This window comes from Eubalaena glacialis, chromosome 19 (genome assembly GCF_028564815.1).
Source record: "Eubalaena glacialis isolate mEubGla1 chromosome 19, mEubGla1.1.hap2.+ XY, whole genome shotgun sequence".
NCBI classification, from domain to species: Eukaryota; Metazoa; Chordata; class Mammalia; order Artiodactyla; family Balaenidae; genus Eubalaena; species Eubalaena glacialis.
The window spans coordinates 13,034,658-13,056,776 of NC_083734.1; the positions used below are offsets into that span (position 1 = coordinate 13,034,658).

The following is a 22,119-nucleotide window of genomic DNA, read 5'->3' on the forward strand; positions in this document are numbered from 1 at the left end:
GAGTTTATTTTTGTGTATGGTGTTAGGGAGTGTTCTAATTTCATTCTTTTACATGTAGCTGTCCAGTTTTCCCAGCACCACTTATTGAAGAGACTGTCTTTTCTCCATTGTATATCCTTGCCTCCTTTGTCATAGATTAGTTGACCATAGGTACGTGGGTTTATCTCTGGGCTTTCTATCTTGTTCCATTGATCTATGTTTCTGTTTTTGTGCCAGTGCCATATTGTCTTGATTACAGTAGCTTTATAGTATAGTCTGAAGTCAGGGAGTCTGATTCCTCCAGCTCGGTTTCTTTCCCTCAAGACTGCTTTGGCTATTCGGGGTCTTTTTTTTTTTTTTTTTTTTTAAGTTATTTATTTATGGCTGTGTTGGGTCTTTGTTTCTGTGCGAGGGCTTTCTCTAGTTGTGGCAAGCGGGGGCCACTCTTCATCGCGGTGCGCGGGCCTCTCACTATCACGGCCTCTCTTGTTGCGGAGCACAGGCTCCAGACGCGCAGGCTCAGTAATTGTGGCTCACGGGCCCAGTTGCTCTGCGGCATGTGGGATCTTCCCAGACCAGGGCTCGAACCTGTGTCCCCTGCATTGGCAGGCAGATTCTCAACCACTGTGCCACCAGGGAAGCCCTATTCGGGGTCTTTTGTGTCTCCATCCAAATTTTAAGATTTTTTGTTCTAGTTCCGTAAAAAGTGCCATTGGTAATTTGATAGGGATTGCATTGAATCTGTAGATTGCTTTGGGTAGTATAGTCATTTTCACAATATTGATTCTTCCAATCCAAGAACATGGTATATCTCTCCATCTGTTGGTATCTTCTTTAATTTCTTTCATCAGTGTCTTATAGTTTTCTGCATACAGGTCTTTTGTCTCCCTAGGTAGGTTTATTCCTAGGTATTTTATTCTTTTTGTTGCAGTGGTAAATGGGAGTGTTTCCTTAGTTTCTCTTTCAGATTTTTCATCATTAGTGAATAGGAATGCAAGAGATTTCTGTGCATTAATTTTGTATCCTGCAAGTAAGGGTGATTTGACTTAGAGAGCAATGTGCTCTCCAGAAGCGGGGGAACTGAGTCTTGCAGATTTGCTGCTGGGCATTAGGAAGCAGTAGTATTGCTGGTGGTCTGTCTAAATGAGGAACTCTTCCTAAGTATCACAGGGAAGACAGGACCAGGGTGCCAGCCTCCAGGAGAGGCAGCTGGCAGCTCTGCTCCCCCTCCCTCTGCCCCAGGATTGGATTCTGGGTCTGGTTGGTCAACTCCTAGGACCTATAACCAGCTGCAGTCCTGAGTGGTCGGGGGATTGAAGGTGTGCTCTCTGGGGAGGCATCTTCTCTCCAGGGTCTGGGAAGTGGGCCTGGGCTAGCCCTGCCCAGAGCACTGACAGATGTTCTCGAGCTCTTGGCCTTGTTTCCTGGGTTTGACTAGTGTCCTACCCTGGGGTAATTTTTTCTTTCTTTCTTTTTATTTTTTTCAGGAACAGTGAATTTATTTATTCTCTTCACGTGGTAATGGTTCATACTCATGATAACAGAATTCAAACAATGCAAAAATCAGTCTCCCTCATGCCCCAGGCCCCCAGTTGTCCATTTTTTTTTTCCTCTGAGAAAACCAGGATTACCAGTTTCTTTTTTGTGTGCATTCTTCAAGAGAGAGTTTATGCATATAAAAACATCCTTTAAAATTGCAAATCGTAGTATATAATGTATACTCTCTTCTGTATTTTGCTTTTTTTCATTTACTAATCTATCTTGGAGATCATTTTATATGAACTGGAAATCTATTTTATTCTTTTTAATGGATGGTTTGTTGTCCTGTGTATCTGTTTTGGGAGGTACCATAATTTATTTAACTACACCATTATTGATGAACATTTAAGTTGTTTATAGTATTTTGCCACTTCTGTATTGGAGCAGGTGTAATTTTGAGCAAAGATGAATGTGGTCAGGAATTTTTTCCTCTCTTGAGAGCTGTGAGGTCTGAGATTAACGTTGGACTGCTGGGGTGGGAGAAAACCCCACTGGCCCACTTTGGTTCTGCAAACCTTTTGATTTCCTAGTCTAGGAAAGGCTACCAGCCTAACTCCTGGATTCTACACTGGGGCTTGGGGTCCTTTGCCTCCTAGGTGAAGAACTCACGGGTAGAGTAGCAAGTTAAGGACACTAGTACCTCTAGGTCAGGGGTTCCTAACTTGTTTGTTTGCCATAGACCCGTTTGTCGATCTGCTGAAGCCTAGGGACGCCTTCTCAGATAATTTCCCACCATTTTATTATGAACATCTTCAAACATACAGAAAAATTGAATTTTACACTGAACACCTGGCTTCTTCCATTAACATTTTACCATGCTTGCTTTATCGTATTTTTCCATCTATCCATCCATCAGCTTGTTTTTAAATATATAAGTTTATAAAGAACCAGTTATATTGAAACAGTGATCAGAATATTAAAAATTTTTTTTACGATATGGAGATACATACTTCTTTATTAAGAAAGAAAAATGGGAAAATATCTGTAATTTCTATTGGTGTTAAGATACAGGTACTGCTAATACTCTTATGGTTTGTTGCCTACATTCATAATTGAAGGAAATGTTAAATTTCAGTTAAAGTGTAGTAAAAATAAATACGTAACATATTTTTCCATCCAGCTTCACAGACCTACTCTGTTTAGGCTGGGTCATTTAAGAAAAAGCATCTGTTCTACCCCAGGCTTTGTACTTTTGCAGCCGCCTATCAGTCACTCCAGGCACCATTAGCTGTTCCGTGGAGGAGGAAACAACTTGCCCGAGGCCATCAGCTAGTTTAAGGAGGAATCTTCAGGTCTAATGTTTTTCCACAGAAGCTTCATTACAGGCGGGCAGGGTGTAGGGGAGTGGCAGCTCAGGTGTAGTGGAGGTTTATAGGCGTTGCTGGGGAAGAGGCACAGGTGGAGCTCAGCTCTTCAGGTTCCTGGGCTCTACCCACTAAAGGTCCTGATGCTCTAGTCTGGCTTGGGCTTAGGAATTGGCTTTTGGGGCAAGCACTCTGGGTGATCTTTGATGTCAAGACCCATACCCTGTGAGATACTAGTTAATGAGATCAGGGTTTGTTCATCTGATTACGCTTTGTCAATGGGTAGCGCTCAGCACAGACTTGGAGTCTTGATGACTAACAAGTTGCTTCAGGAGACAAATTTAACATAATGCTGTAGTAGAATTATCTCTGTTGAAATATACACTCAAAAATAAAGGCTTCACCGGAAAAAAAAAAAAAAAAAGCTTAGTCACTCTACTCTTGACACGTCAAATATGCAGGCTAATGGGTAGAGGCAGGATGATCAGGAATCAACCTTCCCCCCTTCCTCCTTCCCTCCCTCCCCCCATCCCCCCTTCTGTTCTGGATGACCAGTTATCTCATTATAGACCCAGTGGAGCAGAGTGGTAAAGCCTTTTCTGCCTTCATAGCCCTATAGGACAGATAAGATACGCACTCAGCTGTAACTCCCTGAAACATACGGATCGGATCCTGTCCTTCGGGAATTTAAAGAAGGAGAGGGATCCAGGAGGCCTTTGTGAAGGAGACAAAGCCCTGTAAAGGCTGAGCCTTGAAGCCATGAAGCACTGAGGAGAGACCCGCCTGAGCAAAGGCACAGGGGTTGGAAAGTGCGGGATGTGATAAAGCTGTCAGTCAGTTCCCCTGAAGCTGGTGTGCGTAAAGGGCTTGTGAGGCCAGAAAGGCCGGTGGGGATAGAGACTGCAACAAAGAGGAAGACTCTATGGGAGGGCTGAGTGCAGGAGCTGTGGACGCCGCGCCCACTCTCGGGTCTCACGCGAGGATGTCCTGCTGGCTCTCGGTGCACCACTACAATCCTGTGAACTCGAGGAGGGAGAGGTGGGGATGGACGAGGGCTGCTCCGTGAAGGCTGTGGGGAAAGCCCTGCAGGCCGCAGGAGCCGGAGCAAGACCATCTTTCTCTACCGTGTACCGCGTTCGTGCTGGCGCCGCTGTGTGGGTTTGGTCGGTTTGAGTTTGAACCTTCATCCTTTTCAGTGCCCAGTGAACCAGCATTTGACGGTTTATTCTTTTAAAGTGACACCTCAGTGGAGTTTTTCCCCAGGTCACATTCTGAGAACTGAGTAATGAGTAAGAACCCATCACTTAAGACAGGACTCAGAAATGCTTCCTGCAGAGACAGGCTTCCTTCTTTCTGTTGACTCTTTGAAGCAACATTAATATCTGCTATTTCTTTTTTTTTTAATTTTTTAATCTTTATTGGAGTATAATTGCTTCACAATACTGTGTTAGTTGATGTTGCACAACAAAGCGAATCAGCCATATGCATACACATGTCCCCATATCCCCTCCCTCTTGAGCCTCCCTCCCATCCTCTGTATCCCACACCTCTAGGTCATCGCAAAGCACCGAGCCGCTCTCCCTGTGCTATGCTGCTGCTTCCCACCAGCCAACTATTTTACATTTGGTAGTGTGTATATGTCAATGCTACTCTCACTTTATCCCAGTTTCGCCCTCCCACCCTAAGTCCTCAGTCCATTTTCTATGTCTACCTCTTTATTCCTGCGCTGCAACTAGGTTTGTCAGTACCATTTTTTTTTTTTTTAGATTCCATATATATGCGTTAGAATACGGTATTTGTTTTTCTCTCTCTGACATACTTCACTCTGCTCACCATCGCTAATTATTAGAGAAATGCAGATCAAAACTACAATGATGTATCACCTCATGCCAGTCAGAATGGCCATCATCAAAAAATCTACAAACAATAAATGCTGGAGAGGGTGTGGTGAAAAGGGAACCCTCCTGCACTGTTGGTGGGAATGTAAATTGATAACAACCACTATGGAAAACAGTATGGAGGTTCCTTAAAAAACTAAAAATAGAACTACCATATGACCCAGCAGTCCCACTACTGGGCATATACCCTGAGAAATGCTATTTCTTAAATGGACCAGTAATGTCTATTAATGGAATGTGTTTATCAGAGCAGGACTCCTCAGAGCAAAAGAAAAATTAAAGGATGAATTGCTTCATGAAACCCTTTCCATGCCACGCCTCTCCCACTCTTGTCCCTTCTAGGTCATCCAGGATATTTCGGGCTCTGAAGGAGGGTTCTCCTTGCCTTGTGATGACTTCCTTTTGTGTCCTAGGACAGATTCAGATTTCCTATCTCAGGCCTCGCTTGAGCCCTCCTCTCCTCTGGGGTGGGAAATTGAACCTCGTTCGTTAGGTATAAGTAACCTCTGAACCTCTCCTCCAAGGACCGTGTTATTTTATGAGATTTGTATTTTATTTCTCTTTTGCTTCCTTTTAATTTTTTGGAGAATATTTTTTGAGTTCATTTTATAATTCCCCATCACTTCACTGCAGCTACCTTAAATCATCCAACGAGACAGTCTTACGAACCAGATGAGATTGGTCAAGCCCTTCGCTGCCAGCCCCTTTCTTTAAGGTGGACGACACTCATTATAATGAAGCATGATGTGGATGCCTTTGGGGGAGGCGAGGGAAGGGGGCTTTGACTACTTTGAGGACTAGCCATTCACCCCTGACCCCTGACTTACTACTTGCTAAGCTGATAAGCATTCGCACAGTAGTGGTGGCGAAGATCATTTGAACAGGGTGCCTGTTGAGATGGGTTTAGGTAGAGACTGGAAAAACCACTCAAAGACAGCAGGCAGTTTTCATTCAAGTGAAGAATTCATCTTGGATTTGGAAACATCCCTGACTTGAACTTCTAATAATGCAAACGTAAAAAGCAAAGACCCTGGTACTTCCCTGGTGGTCCAGTGGTTAAGACTTGGCGCTTCCACTGCAGGGGGTGCAGGTTCGATCCCTGGTAATGGGAACTTCTGCATGTGAGGCCAATAAAAAAGCAAAGACCCCTTCTCCCACTTTGGGTATAATGGGAGTTAGATCTGAACTTGGGGAGGTGAGCCAGCCCCAGTGATACGGAGGTAGATTGCAGATACTTAGGTTTGCAGCTCCAGGGAAGTATTTTTCACATTGTTTTGACCATGACCCACAAGAAGAAATATATTACACGTCATTATACGCACACACATACTTCAAACAAACATTTCACCAAACTGTCTACACTTACTTCCTTAAACACACTCTGATATTTTCTTTTTGTGAATATGCTGGTTGGAACCCAGTAAACTGATGTCCTGACCCACTAATGGGTCTGGATCTAGCCTAAGAAGCTGTGAGGGAGCCCACAAGGAGGGGTCTGGCCCTAGCCCTGAGAGCAGCGCTTTCCCCTTTGGATGTCCCTCACGTGGTCTGTAAAGCATCTGGATAGTTCTGTCAGAAACTGCAGCCTAGTCTTGGCTGGGCCATGGGGGGTTCAGGAGGGGCTGCCCACACTGGAGGGCAAACGAGCAGGTTGGTGGGCCTCCTCATAAGGCGTGATGTCACTCCACTGAGGCTGCATCTCCTCTGAGTGTTGGAGAGCCGTGTGAGGGGAGGGCTGAGGAAGAGGCTGGCAGGAGAGTGAGGAAGGGAGGCCTGGTGACAATTCCTAAGCCTTTCCCCCTGGATGATGTCAGCTTCCAAAATCCCCAGTCATGACTGGAACAGGGTGGCAGCTGAAATCTCTCTGTTTAAAAAGTCAGGCCTGAGTTTCACTCAACAAATATGTACTGACATATTATATAGCAGTCATAGCGGTGGGCGTGGGGTGCAGAGATGGCCAAAGGCAAGGTCCCCGCCCTCCTGGAGCTTATGGTCTTAGTGGGGGACACAGACAATAAGTAAATAAGATCATATTCAAGAGTGACAGGGGCTCTAAGGGAATAAGAAGGGGTAATGGGATAGAAAGTGTTTGGGGTGGAGGCGCTTTTGGTGGGTGGTAGTAAGAACAGGACTTTTTTTTTTTTTTTTAAGGAAATGGCATTTGAATTGAAATTGATGAACAGTTGCAAAAATCTGTGCTTCCGAAATGGCAGCTTGAGAGCAAAATACAGATTTGCAGGCCCCATCCTAGTCTTAAGGGAATGAAAATATTTGGGGCGGGGCCCAGGAATTTGCATTTTTTCTTCCAAATGATACCCACGCTCACTAAAACTAAAACTGGAGACGTGCTGCCCTGGGGCTTTTACTTTGAGAGGAGGTCACACCTGGTGAACTTTAGGGTCCCTTCCAACCCCCAACTCCCAACTCCCAGAGCCTGTGGTTCAGGGAAGGGAACTTACTCCTGTGTGAGAGGCAGGCTAGGGAGAGGAGCAGGACCGCTTCCGGTCAGACTGCAGGCTGGCAGTGAGTGAAATGCAGAAAACGAGCGTGCACAGCCCAGCACCACGTGCACACGCACACCGAGCTCAGCCAGGACCCCGCCTCTCGATGGCTGTCCCACGTTCTGAACCTGATCTTCTCAGAGGTGTCCTCATCTCCGTTCCCACCGCCTCTAATTCAATTCCACTGTGTCGGTGAGGGGTTGCAGATTCAGCAGCTTAGATGAGGTCCATCTCTTGCTTTGGGAGCATTTCCACAGCTGGCCCCGCCCTCTCTCCAGGCATCTTGAAGATCCCAGGCCTTGGCTGCCTGTCTCCCCATCCCCACCCCACCCCTCCTCCCTGCCCTACAGAGTTCTCCTTGCTCTGGCCACTGGGGCCTGCCTGGCAACTGACTCCCCCGGAGTGTGGGGTTTAAACGGGCCACAGCTGCTGCAGTAGGAACGCGCACTTCATCCCAGCCCCCATCCTGTGAGGGGAGGGCGAGGGTTGCCCCAAGGAGCAAGAAAAATCAAGAAACCTGTTTGTATCTTTCTGTCAATGCTCTTTATCCCCTCTTCGCCTCCACTTCCTGTGTTGTAGGTCCCCCTCCCCTGGCCTCAGTTTCCCCGGCCATTCAGTAGGAGGAACCCCGGGATTTCTTTGGGGGCGGAGAAGGGGGGGCGTTGCTTCCAAAGGAGACCCTCTTCTCACCGCACCCCTCCCGGGCGGCGATCGCCGGGAGGGCCCTCGCAGGCCAGTGGCCGGGCGGCGGTCCGGCGGTGTCACTGTCACAGTCAGGGGAGGAGGCAAGGTCGCAGTCCGAGGCCCCCGCCTGTCCTCGGGCGGCGCTGCCGCGGCCTCGCCAACCGCCGGCCCCCGCCCGGTGAGCCGCGCACCCGGGCGCAGCGGTGCCCACACTGGGGGCCGGGCGGCGGCGGGGGCGGCTCCATGCGGCACACGTGTGGCGACGCGATCGCGGGACAGGTGAGCCGGCGTCATGGGGCAGGCGGGCTGCAAAGGGCTCTACCAGTCGCTCTTAGACTACAAGACCGAGAAGTACGTCATCGCCAAGAACAAGAAGGTGGGCCTGCTCTACCGGCTGCTGCAGGTCTCCATCCTGACCTACCTGGTGGTGTGAGTTCTCCGGGGCTCGGGGAGGGGGAAGGGCCGGCCGGGGCCTTAGCTGTGGCCTCCGGGGGCTGGGAATTGGCCTGGGGGCGCCGGGGGTGCCCTGTGACTGGGCTCTGGGACCCTGCTCGGGGAGGCGGCCCTTCTTGTACCGTTGGGCTTAAGGGTGGGGGTAAGGAGGGAGCCCTCAACTCTCCAGGGGCTCTTGAGGTGATGAGATGCGCCGGGGTTCCTGGGTTCCCCCATTTGTGAGGCTTTCCGTGGGCAGTTCCTTCCTCCAGGGCTGGGGCCCCCAGTGCTGGGGCTTTGGGAAGGGGGCGAGGCTGCAGGGGCTTGGGCTGCAGCTGTCATGGCAGCCCCCCTGGGCCCTAGCCCGGGCTGGCCCAGGCCCCCGGTGGTTTATTTATAGTCACTGAACTCAGTGCCAAGCTCCCGGCAGGGGCAACTCATGAGCCTGGCATGTCCCAGAACTCCCTTCTGGCTAGCTCGCCCCACCCGTGGCTGGCCTCTCTGGGGGTCCTGCCCCGAAACCCTGTACCCTCCCTGGCACCCAGCTCTCCTGTCTGCCCCCCTCCCCCGCCCTGCAGGAGCTGGCACCATCAGCTGAGGGGCAGCTCCTTGGGGTCAGCCAGGCACTGTTCAGAGGCCTCACCCCCAAGCAGGGAGGGGACAGGTGAAGACGAAATGACACCAGACAACTGGGATGCGGATGTGCCTCTTTTATTCCTTTAGTTAATGCTGTTGAGTCCCTCCTACTTCCTGACTTGGGGAGCAGCAGAGGCTCCTCCAGGGAGGGCAGCCCTGACCTCACCTCGCTCCCACCCGGAGGCTGGGCTTCATCCCCGAGCTTCATCCCTAAGGCACCTGGCTGCCCCCCACCTGAGGGCCTTTTGGCTTACTGCTCCTCAGCCAGGCTTCCCTTTCCTCCCCTACGTGGTTGGCGCCCACTCATCCTTCACACCTGGGCTCTTGATGCTCCTCCCCAGAATTCCCACAATGCAATTACATGCTTATTCAGGGGATCATCTGCTTAATGTTTGTGCTGACTGCCCTTGTCAGTCTGGGGACGCCATGAGGGCGGGGCCTGCCTGATGTCCCCTAACTGCTTAGGGGACAGGTGTGAAACGAATGAGTGAATGAATGGTGGTGGTTGTCCCTTGAGTATTTGCTGAATGTTTCTGTCCAGGCCAGGCCCAGTGTGTCCCTACTAAAATGGCTGGTTGGCTCAAGGGTCACAACCCTCTCAGAGGTCCTTGGAGATGGGACAGCCTAGGGCCCAGGACATGCCAGCTCTGCCCCCAGAGATGAGGGTGGAAGCATCCTGGTTGGTGCCTGGGAGAGGCAGGGCATCCCACAGCACTGCTGCATGACCTCAGGAAGGCGGCTTCCTGCCCTCTTCTGGCCGCAGTTTTCCCAACTTTACCAAGGGGGGTTGACCTGGACAATCTCTAATTAACAGTAACCTCAGTAATAAGTTGATGTGTTAAATTCACTGAGCTCCTCCTCTGTGCCTGGCACTCGCTGTGCTAAGCAATTTACGTGTGCCGTCTCATTAAAAAAATGTATTTTTTTGTATTTTGATGTAATTTATACTCACAGAAAAGTTTTAAGAGTAGTACAGTTTTTTTAATGCCCTTCACCTAGATTCCTCAAATGTTAACATTTTACTACATTTGTGTTGTCCTTATCCCTTTCTCTTTCTATGTGTGTGTATACATGTGCAATTTTTTTCTGTTGAGTAGGTTGCAGGCATGATGTCTCTTGACTCCTAAATACTTCCATGTGTATTTCTTAAAAACAAGGAATTCTCTTATTTAATGAAGTACAAGCATGAAAATTCAGAAATTAACATAAAAATATTATCATCTACGCAATAGACCTTTTGTAAATTGTCCCCAAAATTACCTTTATAAGAAAAGAAAATCCGAAATCATGTCTTGTGTTCAGTTGTCATGTCTCCTTTAATCTGGAATCACTCCTGAGTCTTTGTATCTTATGACACTGACATTTTTTGGAGAGTGCAGGATCTTTTTTTTTTTTTTTTTTTTTGAGTGCAGGATCTTTTAAAAACCATTTTTAAATTGAGGTAAAACTCACATAGCATGTAATTCATCATTTTAACCATGTTAAATTACACAATTCAGTGGTTTTTAGTACATTCACAATGTTGTACAACCATCACCACTATCTAATTCCAGGACGTTTCCATCACCCCCAAAAGAAACCTGTGTCTATTAACAGCCATTTGCAATTCTCCCCTACCACCATCCCTTGGTAACCACTAATCTACTTTTTGTCTCTATAGCCCATTCTGGACATTTCATATAAATCAAATCATTACAACATGTGGCCTTTTTTGTCTGGCTTCTTTCACTTAGCATAATGTTTTCAAGATTTATACATACTGTAGCCTGTGTCAGTAAATTATTCCTTTAATTGCTGAATAATATCTCATTGTATGGATACACCACATTTTGTTTATGCATTCATCTGTTGGACATTTGGATTGTTTCTACTTTTTGGCTATTAGGAATAATGCTGCTAAGAACATTCATGTGTAAGTTTTTGTGTGGACATATGATTTCAATTATCTTGGGTACATACTTAGGAGTGGAATTGCTAGGTCATATGGTAACCTTTTGAGCAACTACCCAACTGCTTTCCACGGCACCTACACCTTTTTACATTCCCACTAGCAAGTACCAATTTTTCTGCATCCTCACCAACACTTGTTATTTTCCATTTTTTGGATTACAGCTGTCTTATTGGGTGTGAAGTACTGTCTCACTGTGGTTTTTGATTTGCATTTCCTGACTAAAGATGTTGAGCATCTTTTCACGGGCTTATTGGCCATTTGTATGTCTTTCTTGGAGAAATATCTATTCAAATCCTTAGCCCATATTTAAATTGGATTACTTGTCTTTTTTATTGTTGAGTTGTAAGACTTCTTTGTATATTCTGGGTACTAGACCCTTATCAGTTATGTGACCCACAAATATTTTCTCCCATTCTCTGGGTTGTCTTTTCACTTTGTCGATAGTGTCCTTTGATGCACAAAAAAGTTCTTAATTTGGATCAAGTCCAACTTACCTATTTTTTCTTTTGTTGCTTGTGTTTTGGGTGTCAAAGAGTACAGGATTTTGCACTCTAATTTTGTAGAATGCCCCTCAGTTTGGGTCTGTCTGAGGTCTCCTCCTGATAAGTTCCAGGTTGTGCACCATGTCCTTTAACCATCCTCACCCCTCTGGAAGGAGGTGCACTTAGCCCTGTGTTGACCCCCAGAGTTCATTGGCTCACCCGAGGTCACATGGCAAGTGCGGGGTGAGCCGGTTTCATCCCTAGCTTGCCCGGCTGCAGGGCCTTGGCTCCTGAGAGCAGCAGCCTCTCGCTTCTGGGGTTGCTTGTCACCTCTGCTGCTTGCAGGACTGGCTTTCAGGCGGCAGAGGGAGTTGTGACTCCTGCCCAGGAGCTGGTGGGAAAGGTGGAGCCCCAAGCCTGCCCCCTCCACACCCTGGGGGCCTGGGGAAACTTCCTGAGGGCAGCAATGAGGCTGACGCCCACCTGCTTGCCCCTCCCTGCAGTTGGGTGTTCCTGGTGAAGAAATGTTACCAAGACACCGACTCGTCCCTGCAGAGCAGCATTATCACCAAAGTCAAGGGTGTGACCTTCACCAACACCTCAGAGCTTGGGGAGCGGCTCTGGGATGTTGCCGACTATGTCATCCCACCCCAGGTCTGAGCCCCACCCAGCACAAGGGCCCAGGCTGGCAGGGTCTGGATCCGGGTGGGTGACATGGGAAACTGCTTGGGGACCCAGGGACCTCCATTCACTGTCTCCCTTGGCCTGGGACGGCTGCAGGGTTTGCAGATAGACTCTGCCCAGGTCCTTTCCCCCATGCCAAACCCCAGCCCTCCCCAACTGTGCCTTACGGGGCTGCTCTGTTCCCATCAAACCCTGAGCCTGTTGAGACCAAATGGGACCCAGAGAACTTGCAGGTCAGTGTGAGTCGGGTGGCCTGGCACCGACAGCCCCGCCCTTATACTGGCCGCTGTCCCTGGGAGCAGTTCCCTGGGCCGGGGCCGGGCCATCTTATCACTGCCCCTTCTCCTCTCTCTCCTCCTGTATCTCAGCTTGGACCCTGGGGGCTGAGGTCAGAATGGTTTGGGGTTGTGGGCATGGAAGAGACCCCTCTAAGGACACCTGCTCTGGGACTCCGAGGTCAGTGGGCTCGTGGGTGGGATCCACTGATTTTGTGGCCCCAGTGTCTGCAACACCCATGCAGAGGTCCCACCACCTGCCAGGCAGCCCCGGGAAGGGGGGACCCCAGTGGCAGGAAGGGGTTCCTCAACCTCCCTCTGGTTTCTCAGGGAGAGAATGTCTTCTTTGTAATCACCAACCTGGTCGTGACCCCCAACCAGCGGCAGGAAACCTGTGCCGAGGTGCGTCTTGGTGCAGAGAACTGGGGAGGGGGTGGGAGAGCTGCCAGCAGTACTTGGGGTCCACCCCTCTCCTGAGGCAGGGGTTTCGACCCCCTCCAAGGGCCCTGGGGGATGTGTGCACCAGTGTGCATACCTGCACTGTTCAGGGGAGAAGCAGGTTCTCAAGGGTTGAGCCGCCACAGGCAGGGGAGGAACCCCTGGCCTCACCCTGGGGTGGGACCTGGTTCTGAGAAGGGGCCCCTGCAGGCACCTCCCCCCGCCAGGCACCCTTTCTCTCCTGGCAGAGTGAAAGCATTCCGGATGCCTTGTGCTGTGAGGACAGCGACTGCCCTCCTGGGGAGCCGGTTGTGGCTGGAAATGGTGAGGCCTGGAGTAGACAGGGCTGGGGGCAGAAGGGGAGTTGGAACCAGGAGGTTCCTGGCATTGTCCGTCTCCCACCCTTGCAGGAGTGAGGACTGGCCGCTGTCTGCGGGTGGGGAGCGAGCAAAAGGGCACCTGTGAGATCTTCGCCTGGTGCCCGGTGGAGACAAAGTCCAGGCCCGCGTGAGTGGCTGTAACCTCGGGACCCTGAGGCCCAGCCCTGGGCAGCGGGTCCCAGCCCGATGGTGGAGACGTGTCCTGCGGAAGAAGCCAGGACACCCCACAAAGGCCCCAGGACCACCCCGACATGATCAAATTGACTGTCCTCTGCAAAGACTCCAGGGCACCCAGGGAGCAGACAGGCTTCAGCCTCAGCACAGGCATGGAGGGGGCGGGGCAGGGCCTCCTGAGCAGACTGTCCTGCCTTGGTTTTCAGGAAGCCACTCCTGGGCGGAGCTGAAGACTTCACTGTTTACATAAAGAACTTCATTCGTTTCCCCAAATTCAACTTCTCCAAGTACGTGGGCCCGCGTGCATGGTGTGTATGTGACGCAGTGTGGAATGACCCACTGGGTGATGAGGGGGCACCCTTTCCCGTGCAGTGGCGGCAGGGCTGTGTCCTTTCTTACTGGAGGTTGTTGGGGGTGGGAAAGCAGTCAGGATCTGAGGAGGGGCTAAAGTCAAGGGCTCAGTGTGGGTCAGGCCCGGTTTCTGGCCTGGGAACAGCAAGTCTCACCTTCCTTTCACTGGCTCTTCATGGCCTCCACCCAGGACAAATGTGCTGGACACCACAGACAGAGCTTTCCTGAAGTCCTGTAAATATGGCCCCAAGGACCCCTACTGCCCCATCTTCCGACTTGGGTCTGTGGTCAGCTGGACGGGGAGCAGCTTCCAGGAGATAGCTGTGCAGGTGGGTGGTGGGGCTGGAGGGCTCTGGGCTTGAGCTTTGAGCTCTGCAATGAGGAGGGGGTGTGGAGGAGGACCCATGGGATGCGGTGGCCCTGCAGTCACCTGCCCAGGGACTGTCTCAGAATTAGCTGTGCTGCACGCGGTGAGGGCCACACTTGCACCTGCGTCTGCTTCTGAGTCCTGGGGCATCCGCTGAAACCGAGCCAGGAGCCCCACTGGCACCCTGGCTGTGGTGTGAGGTGCCAGTCCTGCAGTAGGTGCTCGCTCGGGTCATTCCCTTCTCCCTGGAGCGCGAAGCAGGAGGGTATGGGCTGTCAGCGACGTACTTTTCTCAGTCACCCCAGAGGTGTGAACCCTGGGCCTTCTACTTCCCTCCTGGAAGGATGCTCCAGTGGGGCCAACCCCCTGCCCGAGCTCTCCATGAAGAGCTGGTCTGTGACTTCTCAATCTCCAGAAAGTTCTGTGCACTGATTCTTGTCTCTTTTGCATCAAGGGTGGTGTGATAGGAATTCAGATTGAATGGAACTGTGACCTTGATAGAGCTCCCTCTGAATGTTACCCTCGCTATTATTTTAACCGTCTGGACAACAGATTTTCAGAAAACTCTCTCTCTTCTGGGTACAACTTCAGGTAACTGGGGCTAAGTCTGCCACCTAATGACCCTGTCCACATTTCGTGTCCTTGCCTGGGTGCCAGTGCTATGACACCCCTTCCTGGGGGTGGGTGTCAGAGTGGGAGGTGCAGGGAGGCCGCCAGGGGGCCTCTGGGAGAGAAGCATCAGCCATGGCTCTGGACTTGCCCTGAAGCTGAGGCCTGGGTCAGGCCCATCAGTGCCTTGGTGGCCCGGGTTGGCCCAGCAGTAGTGGGAAAGCCCTTGCCTCTTGGGGAACGTCTGGCAAGAACTTCAAAGATCTGAACGAATCTTTTATTTCACATCAGCAAGGGGGTCTCCAACCTTTCCTGGGGCTGCTGAATGCCAGGGTCCTGGGGTGGGGGGGTTATAAATCTCCAAGGCAGCGGAGCCTGTATTGCCAAACAGGGAAGACCCAGGCAGGCCGAGGGCTCCCCGAGCCGTGTCTCCCCCAGGTTTGCCAAGTATTACCGAGACGCAGCTGGGGTGGAGTTCCGCACGCTGTTTAAAGCCTACGGGATCCGCTTTGATGTGATGGTGAATGGCAAGGTGTGTGGGTGAGGCGCCCCTTCTGAAGCTGGGCAGGTCCTGGGAGGGTGGGGCATGCTGGGGGGACCCCAGGCTGGCTCTGGTGGAGTCCCTGGGGATCCTGCTGTCCTGCTGCCTTCCTCACCCGACCTTGTCTCTCTGGGCTCCAGGCAGGGAAGTTCAACATCATCCCCACAATCATCAACGTGGGCTCAGGGGTGGCGCTTATGGGTGTGGTGAGTACCTCTCCCCCACCCCCTTTACCCTCCGAGCACCTGCGGGAGCGGGCAGGGGGGACACTGCCCCAGGGGAGTTGTCCCAGTGCTCCAGAAAGAACCAGAACTGGGGAGGTCAGTGCGGATGGGGGTGAAGAGGGCTCTCTGGGACTTCACACCCCTCCAGCAGCCCCCAGGTGGCCATGACTGCCTGGGTTTCTGTTTCCAGAGCCAGAGAGGCTTCTGCCTGTGGCTCTGCAGCTGGGGGTTCTCTGGGATCCTGCGCAGCCTTGTCTCTACTTCTGCTAGAAAGAGGCAGGATCCGGCTATACACAGGGCTTCTCAGCCACGGCCCTGTTGACATGTAGGGCCAGATCACTTTTTTTGTGGGGCGACTGTGTGCATTGTAGGGTGTCTGACAGCGTCCTCGGCCTCTACCCACCAGACGCCAGCAGCACCTTCCCCCACAGCTGTGATGGCCAAAAATGTCTCCAGACATCGCCAAACTGCCCCCTGGGTGTGAATCACGGGGCTAAAAAGATGAGAGGCAGGGAAGTCAGGCTGTAGTCCAGGTCTATCCCTTCAGTTGGGCAGAGGGGCCACCGGAGAGGAAGTAACAGCTGGAGGGCAGGGAAAGGCTTCCCCTGGATCTTTTATGCCCCTTTGTTTTTCTGGAAGTTTTTTAAAGACAAGGCAGTCATCAGAGTGGCTCACACCCATACCAGCAAGCCCCTTGCCAAGGTTTCTGGCAGCCCTGTCCCAGGTCACAGCAGCCCCATGGGGGCTTCCAGGAGGACCTAGGACTGACTTTTTATTGAGACCAGGAACACCGTGTCCTGTCGCAGGACTCAAAGAGGCCATGCTCCTGAGAGGTGGTCAGTGGATGAAAGTGGGCCCCAAGGGACTCCTCTTAACTGCAGCAACATTGTTGGGGAGCCCTGCATGTTTGCATAGGTAACTTCCCTAGACAGGGGCCACCTTCAGACATCACTTTCTTATGATGTGGGTAATTCAGAACACAGGCATCTGGGGACACACTTGTGGAATGAAGGTAACGGGAAAAAGTGGTAGAGGCTGGGTGGGGGGTGGGAGGAGTGTTCTCTGTGGAACAAGGAATTGATAACCTTTTTGGCATCTGGGGGGGGGGGGGGGAGTTGTGCCATGCCCAGGGTCAGAGGACCTGGTTCACCTGTGGTCCTCCACCAACCCTCTCCCACCCCCACCCCCCTCCTCTCTGTGCAGTGGGTGGAGTCGCCCTCTGGTGGAGGAGACTGGTATTTGCGCCATCCACTCTAGTCTGAAGAGCTTGTGTTCAGGCGTCAGTGGGTCGGTCCGCTGGGTTGGCTCAGGCCTCATCTTTCCTTGACCGCTGCTGTGGTGTCCCTGTTGTTCAGATACCCTCCAGTCCCTCTCTCACTGCCTACTAGAGGGATCTTCCCGCACTGCCACAGTTCTGTTCCTGGCCCTGTTCCCAGGCGTGACGAGCCTGTCCTCTGCAGTGCCCTTCCCGAGCGTTCCTTCCTTTGTCCTTATATACAATCCTATTCAGCCTCAAGACTCGGCCCAGATGTCCCTCCCCAGGCTGAGCAGAGTCCCATCTTCTCTCTGCTCCCCCTGCTCCTCTCCCCATCATGGGACGTGGTCACTCCTCTGTCATAATTTACAATTTATATGCTCGTCTCCTGCACCAGAGGGGGAGTCCCCAGGGGGTCTCATTGTCTGTCTTACTCTTTCCCGCACCCCAGGGCAGTGCCTGGCACTGGCGAGTGCTCAGCAGACACTGGCTGAAGGCGTGATTCGATGGCATCAGGGTAGTGCGGGGTGCTCAACCTGAGGGGTCAGACGGACCACAGGCTGGCTCTACCGCGGACCAGCTTTGTGGCCTTGGACAAAGGTGCCTCTTTCTGAGCGCAGCCCCCCTCAGGGGTTGCTGCAGGATCAAATGGGATATAGTTGGTGTCAAGTGGCCGGGTGCTCTCTGGAAGTCTAGGATTCTGAGTCAGGGACCCCAACTCTTTTGCAGGGGTCTTTCTTCTGCGACCTGGTACTCATCTACTTCATCAAAAAGAGCCACTTTTACCGAGACAAGAAATACGAGGAAGTGAGGTCAGTTATGCTTCCTCCCAGCGGCCCTAGGGGAGCCCACTAGGTCAGCCTCTCCCCCTCCCTGGCTCAGAACCCTTACCCTGGTTTTATGTCGGCGTTTGGGGGGGTAGAGGCACGGCTGAATACGGGGAGCTCCCTTGGAAGGGCTGGGTAAGGCGGAATGTTCTGAGTACCGGCTTAACAAAACTGGATTCTACTTCAGAGCAGCTGGCAGAAGACCAGACCACCCAGGCCATGGGCAGGAGACCTGGTTTCCAGGCCTGGCCCTGCCACTGTCTCCCCAGGTGACTTTGGACCAGTCCCAGGCCGCCTTGGGCCTCAGTTTCTCTCTCTGTGAGATGAGAGTGTTGGTTTACATACAGTGCCTTCCAGCACCTATAATTTTAGGATTCTTGGACTTGGTGGTCCTGGTGAGCTTGGGTTGAGGGAAGCTGGAGTGGTAAGGGAAGGAAAAAAAAAAACGGATTTTTTTTTCCCCCCACTGTTCCAGGCTCTCTTGGGCAGTGGGCTTGGGGGGAGGGTGTGGGGTGTGTGTGTGTGTGTGTGTGTGTGTTCGTTCGTTCAGAGGAGGAGAACAGTATGAGTGGGAGGTCCTGATGGCTGGGTGCACAGGAAGGGGCAAGGGGCTCTGGCCCAGCCCTTGCAGAAGGCTTTCTGGAGGAGCTGGGATGGGAAAGGGAAATTGCAGATGGTGGGCTCTGGACAGGCACTGGGCGCTGCTCCCTCAGTCCCACCCCAACCTGGGACGGGGCGGAGGGCCAGCCCACATCATCTGCCTGGACTGAACCCCAGCCCTGGTTCTCAGGCTGAGCCCTGAGCCCTGACTGCACCTGCCACCCCTGCTGAGCTGCTGGGGGAAGAGGGGTGCCCCCTGCAGGGCGAGTGGCTCACCAGTCCCAGGGAGGAGGTGGGACCCACAGGCCAGGGTTAATGGGTCATGTCCTGCCCAGGGACCTAGAGGTCCTCGCCCGAATGGCAGAGTCCTCGCAGCAGAGCGTGGCCCCAGACGCGGCGGGGCTGGCGGAGCAGCCAGAGGTGCAGGATGGAGGCGGCGCCCAGAAGGAGAATGGCTGTGTGTGTGGGCAGCTCCTCCAGCCCGCCAGGTGAGGGGCTGCCCAGCCAAGGGCCAGAAACGAGGCCCGCAGAGACAGCCCAGCTGGCTACTGTGCTCCCTGCTCTGGGTGACCTGGCCACAAGGCAGGATGCCAGGGACCCAGCAGAGCCCATCCAAGCTGGACTCTGGGGGGAGGGGTGCTGGTGGTGCTTTAGCCCCTCCACGATGCCTGTTACCCTCCAGTACCCCTGAGTGACCACAAACCTGTCTGCTTGCTATGCTGTGCCCATGTTAAGACAGTAACAGTACTATCATTTACTCAGGCTTACCCTGCTGGGCACTGCTCTGAGTTCTTTGTACATGTGAACTCTTTTCAGCAACCTAATGAGGTGGACATTAATATTCCCTGTTCTACTAATGAGGAAACTGAGGCTCAGAGAGGTCAAGTAACTTGCTCAAGTCACACAGCTAATAAATGGCAGAGCTGGGATTTGAACCTGGGCAGTGGGTTCCTAGAATCCAGTTCTCCATCAGGTTATTTTGCCTTACCGAGCCCTTCATCCCTCCACGCCTCATCAGATGCCTCCCCTAAGCTCCTCTTTGATGTGGAAATTCTGGAGCTGCCCTAGCCTGAGGACAGTGGTGGCTGTGCTGACAGGTGACCTGCAGGCTGCCCTTCCCTGAGCACTGCCCAGAAGCCCCGGGCAGCCTGGCGCTTTCTGTAGACCTGACCACAGCCTGGCATGGGAGGGAGCCCTGGGCTGAGTCAGGAGGCAGCCCTCGGGCCTGCTCTGCTTCCCTGCCTCGCTATGTGCCCCTGAGCAGGTGCCTGGCCCTTTCTGGGCCTGTTTGTTTTCCCTTTTGTTCCGGGGGGCTGGACACAGGGGAACCTCCAGCTCAGTGAGTAGGGTTCCCTGACTCTCCTCTCGTCAACTACGTCAGAGGCGTTCACTGACCTGGGGCTGGCTGCCCTCTGCTTCGAGCATCCATTCTCTGCTGACTCAGCGATTGGCAGCCTCCAGTGGGGAGCTGGGCCTGGGCAGGGAAAGAGAGAGCGGTGAGCCAGGATGGAGAGGGAAGGCAAAGGATGGAGAGGAGTGAGGAAAGAAAGATGGAGAGGCTGGGAGATCTGCTGGGGTACGCCTGTGCCAGCAGCCCCCCACGTGCTCCCTGACTGTCACTTTCTGGGTGCTCACCTGAGCTCCTTCCCCTGCGAGAGAGCGGTTGCCCTGCTGGTCTTGGCCAGCCTCGCCTGTTGCTGTGGGGCCGCGGCGGCTGCTCATTGCTGGGCCAGCTCCAGAGGCCGTGGCCTGAGCGCCTCCCCGTGCCTGGGCTGCGGCCAGGGACCCCTCAGACTGCCGCTCTCTGCGAACGCTCACTGCCGCGCTGCCAGCCAGAGCTTCTGCAGGCGAGTCTGCCTTTAGGGAGGCCGTCCCTGCCTGCAGGGCTCCCAAGCGTCCTCAGTGCCCCCATCCGCCCACACACAGGTCTGGCCGCCAGGGGAATGGAAAGGTGAACGTGGAGCAGCTGCAGAACCTGCAGACCGTGGAGGCATAGCCAGAGCTGTCGGCTGACAGCAGATTTGGTGAAGATTTGAGGGCAGAACTGCCCACAGCTCTGGACTGGGAAGAGTCATCGTCATCCCCATGGGACGGGGCTTCCAGGCACAGCCATCCCTCCTGCGCTCTGGGATCCTGCTACAAGCTTTTTGTTGTGTGTGGGGGGAGGGGAGCCTCCCAGTGGCCACAGGGGCTCATGCAGAAGAGGCCCTGGGGAGGGGAGGGGTGGAGGGCAGGCCAGGGGCCTAAAGTGTTTTCATTTTTCCCAAGAACTTAGTAGGGCATTCAGTTATTCATTCATTCACACAGCAAACACTGATGCCTGCTGTGGGCTGGGCCCTGTCCAAAAGATGCTTGAATGAGACACTGACCTGGCCCCCAGGGAGGGGGGCACGCATGTAATTCCCTTCAGAGCCGACAGACATGACAGCTGGGCCCAGCAATCCGGCCTTCCTCCAGCCTCTAGCTGAGACCTGCACAAATCCCTAGAGCGAACGATGGCTCCTCAGAGAAAGACCTTGGCCAACACCCAAGGGGACATTTGGCCTTGCCCCCAGGCGTGAAATTTAAAGGTGGCCAAGGAGGCAACTGGGAAAGGACTGGACCTGTGAGGAGGCAGCTGGCCATGAGGAAGGAGAGCCTCGGGAAGCTCAGGGGATAGCGTCTCACCCAGATGAGAGACGCATCTGCCTGTGTGGTTTGGCTCTTGCTGTTCTGTGGGGCTTGCAGTGTCCCTGCTCGGCTTCCCTCCCTGTCTCCTCTAAGGCTCCATCTGAAGGGCTAATGAGATGACGAATGGCGCTCAATCGTCTAGTGGAAACAGTTGTTACTAGGTTGGCCCTCAACCCCCTCCCTCAGTGGCTGTAAAGCATTGCTACTCAAAGTGTGGTCCGTGGACCAGCAGCATCTGCATCGTCTGGGAGCTTGTTAGAAATGCAGTCTCAGGCCCCTCCCTCATCCCCCTAAATCAGAACCTGCATTTCAACAAGACTCCCAGGTGATTCATGTGCACGCGAAAGTTTGAGAAGCAGTGCTTGAGGAGATATACAAAGCCTGGTTCTGAAAAGGTCAGCTTTGGTGAGTGGCGTCAATTTCCAGGTCAGACTTACTGCAAGCTACCGTGAGACCAAGCAGATTCCCCCCTTCCCTCCCTCAGGAAAGTGGCATTATGCTCAATTCATTCAAATTAAAATATTTTGACTAGGTCATACTTAAATGACTCAAAATTTAAGAGGTACAAAAGAAAAGAAGTGAAAAGCTTCCCTCCCACCCGTTCCCTGAGGCAACCTGTGTTACCAATTCCAAGAGGCTCACCTGTCTTGCTGAGAATCCACTGGGTTACTCACGCCTTCCCTCAGGAAATGAACTTTTCCTGCCGCCTGCAGTCAGACCAAGTCTCCTCTGTCAGATGCGAGAGAATATGCTGGGCTGGGGAGCCGGCTGGCTCGCTTCTCCCTCTGCACTGGCGGAGGAGCCCCAGCGTAAACGCAAGGGGAGGGATCTAGAACTCAATCACGGTTGTTGAAACCACCTGGCAGCCAAGGCCTGCAGTGCTGCCCATCACCCAGCAAACCTGGGTGCCGTTTGAGCATCTGCCCTGACTCTAGCGGGGAGGAAACACCCTTCCACTGGGGCCTTTGGACAAGAGGGTTGGAGGGGTGGAAAGGTCTCTGGCGAGGCCAGCCTCTGGGGCACAGGGGCGTGGTCCCCAGAACAGGACCCCTTCTAGATCAAGCAGCTCCTCCCCTGGGCTGCTAGGTGACCTGTCAGCAAGCCCAACCTGCTGTCTGAAGAGAAAGTGAAAAATCCAGGTGATTTGCTGTGGTGTTTCACTTCCTCTCTAAGGCTAACCCTTGGATCTGATAACACAGCATGTTACTCATATGTTTGGCAGTAAAAAGGGCATGGGTCACAGCTGCTTAGGAGTTGGTCTGGTTTCTTTTAACCTGTTTTTGGAATCGCTTGGCAGCAGCCATAACACTTGGGGACA

General features: G+C 52.8%; 1 protein-coding gene across 1 annotated transcript; it reads left to right on the top strand.

Annotated features, from left to right (window-relative positions):
• The first annotated feature begins 8,197 nt into the window (after positions 1 to 8,197).
• On the top strand, positions 8,198 to 18,623 carry P2RX5 (purinergic receptor P2X 5). The gene is made up of 13 exons (XM_061176869.1): positions 8,198 to 8,332; positions 8,916 to 9,001; positions 11,910 to 12,060; positions 12,696 to 12,767; positions 13,052 to 13,127; positions 13,214 to 13,310; positions 13,564 to 13,644; positions 13,899 to 14,037; positions 14,530 to 14,666; positions 15,123 to 15,216; positions 15,366 to 15,431; positions 17,434 to 17,516; positions 18,467 to 18,623. Exons 1-13 carry the CDS (start codon positions 8,198 to 8,200, stop codon positions 18,621 to 18,623), a joined length of 1,374 nt encoding a protein of 457 aa, XP_061032852.1.
• The last annotated feature ends 3,496 nt before the right edge of the window (positions 18,624 to 22,119 follow it).

Coding starts and splice junctions, on each gene's coding strand:
- P2RX5 (XM_061176869.1), top strand. CDS start 8,198: ATGGGGCAGGCGGGCTGCAAAGGGCTCTACCAGTCGCTCTTAGACTAC. Junction 12,768..13,051: donor GGCAGGAAACCTGTGCCGAG/GTGCGTCTTGGT, acceptor CTCTCCTGGCAG/AGTGAAAGCATTCCGGATGC. Junction 14,038..14,529: donor TCCAGGAGATAGCTGTGCAG/GTGGGTGGTGGG, acceptor TTTTGCATCAAG/GGTGGTGTGATAGGAATTCA.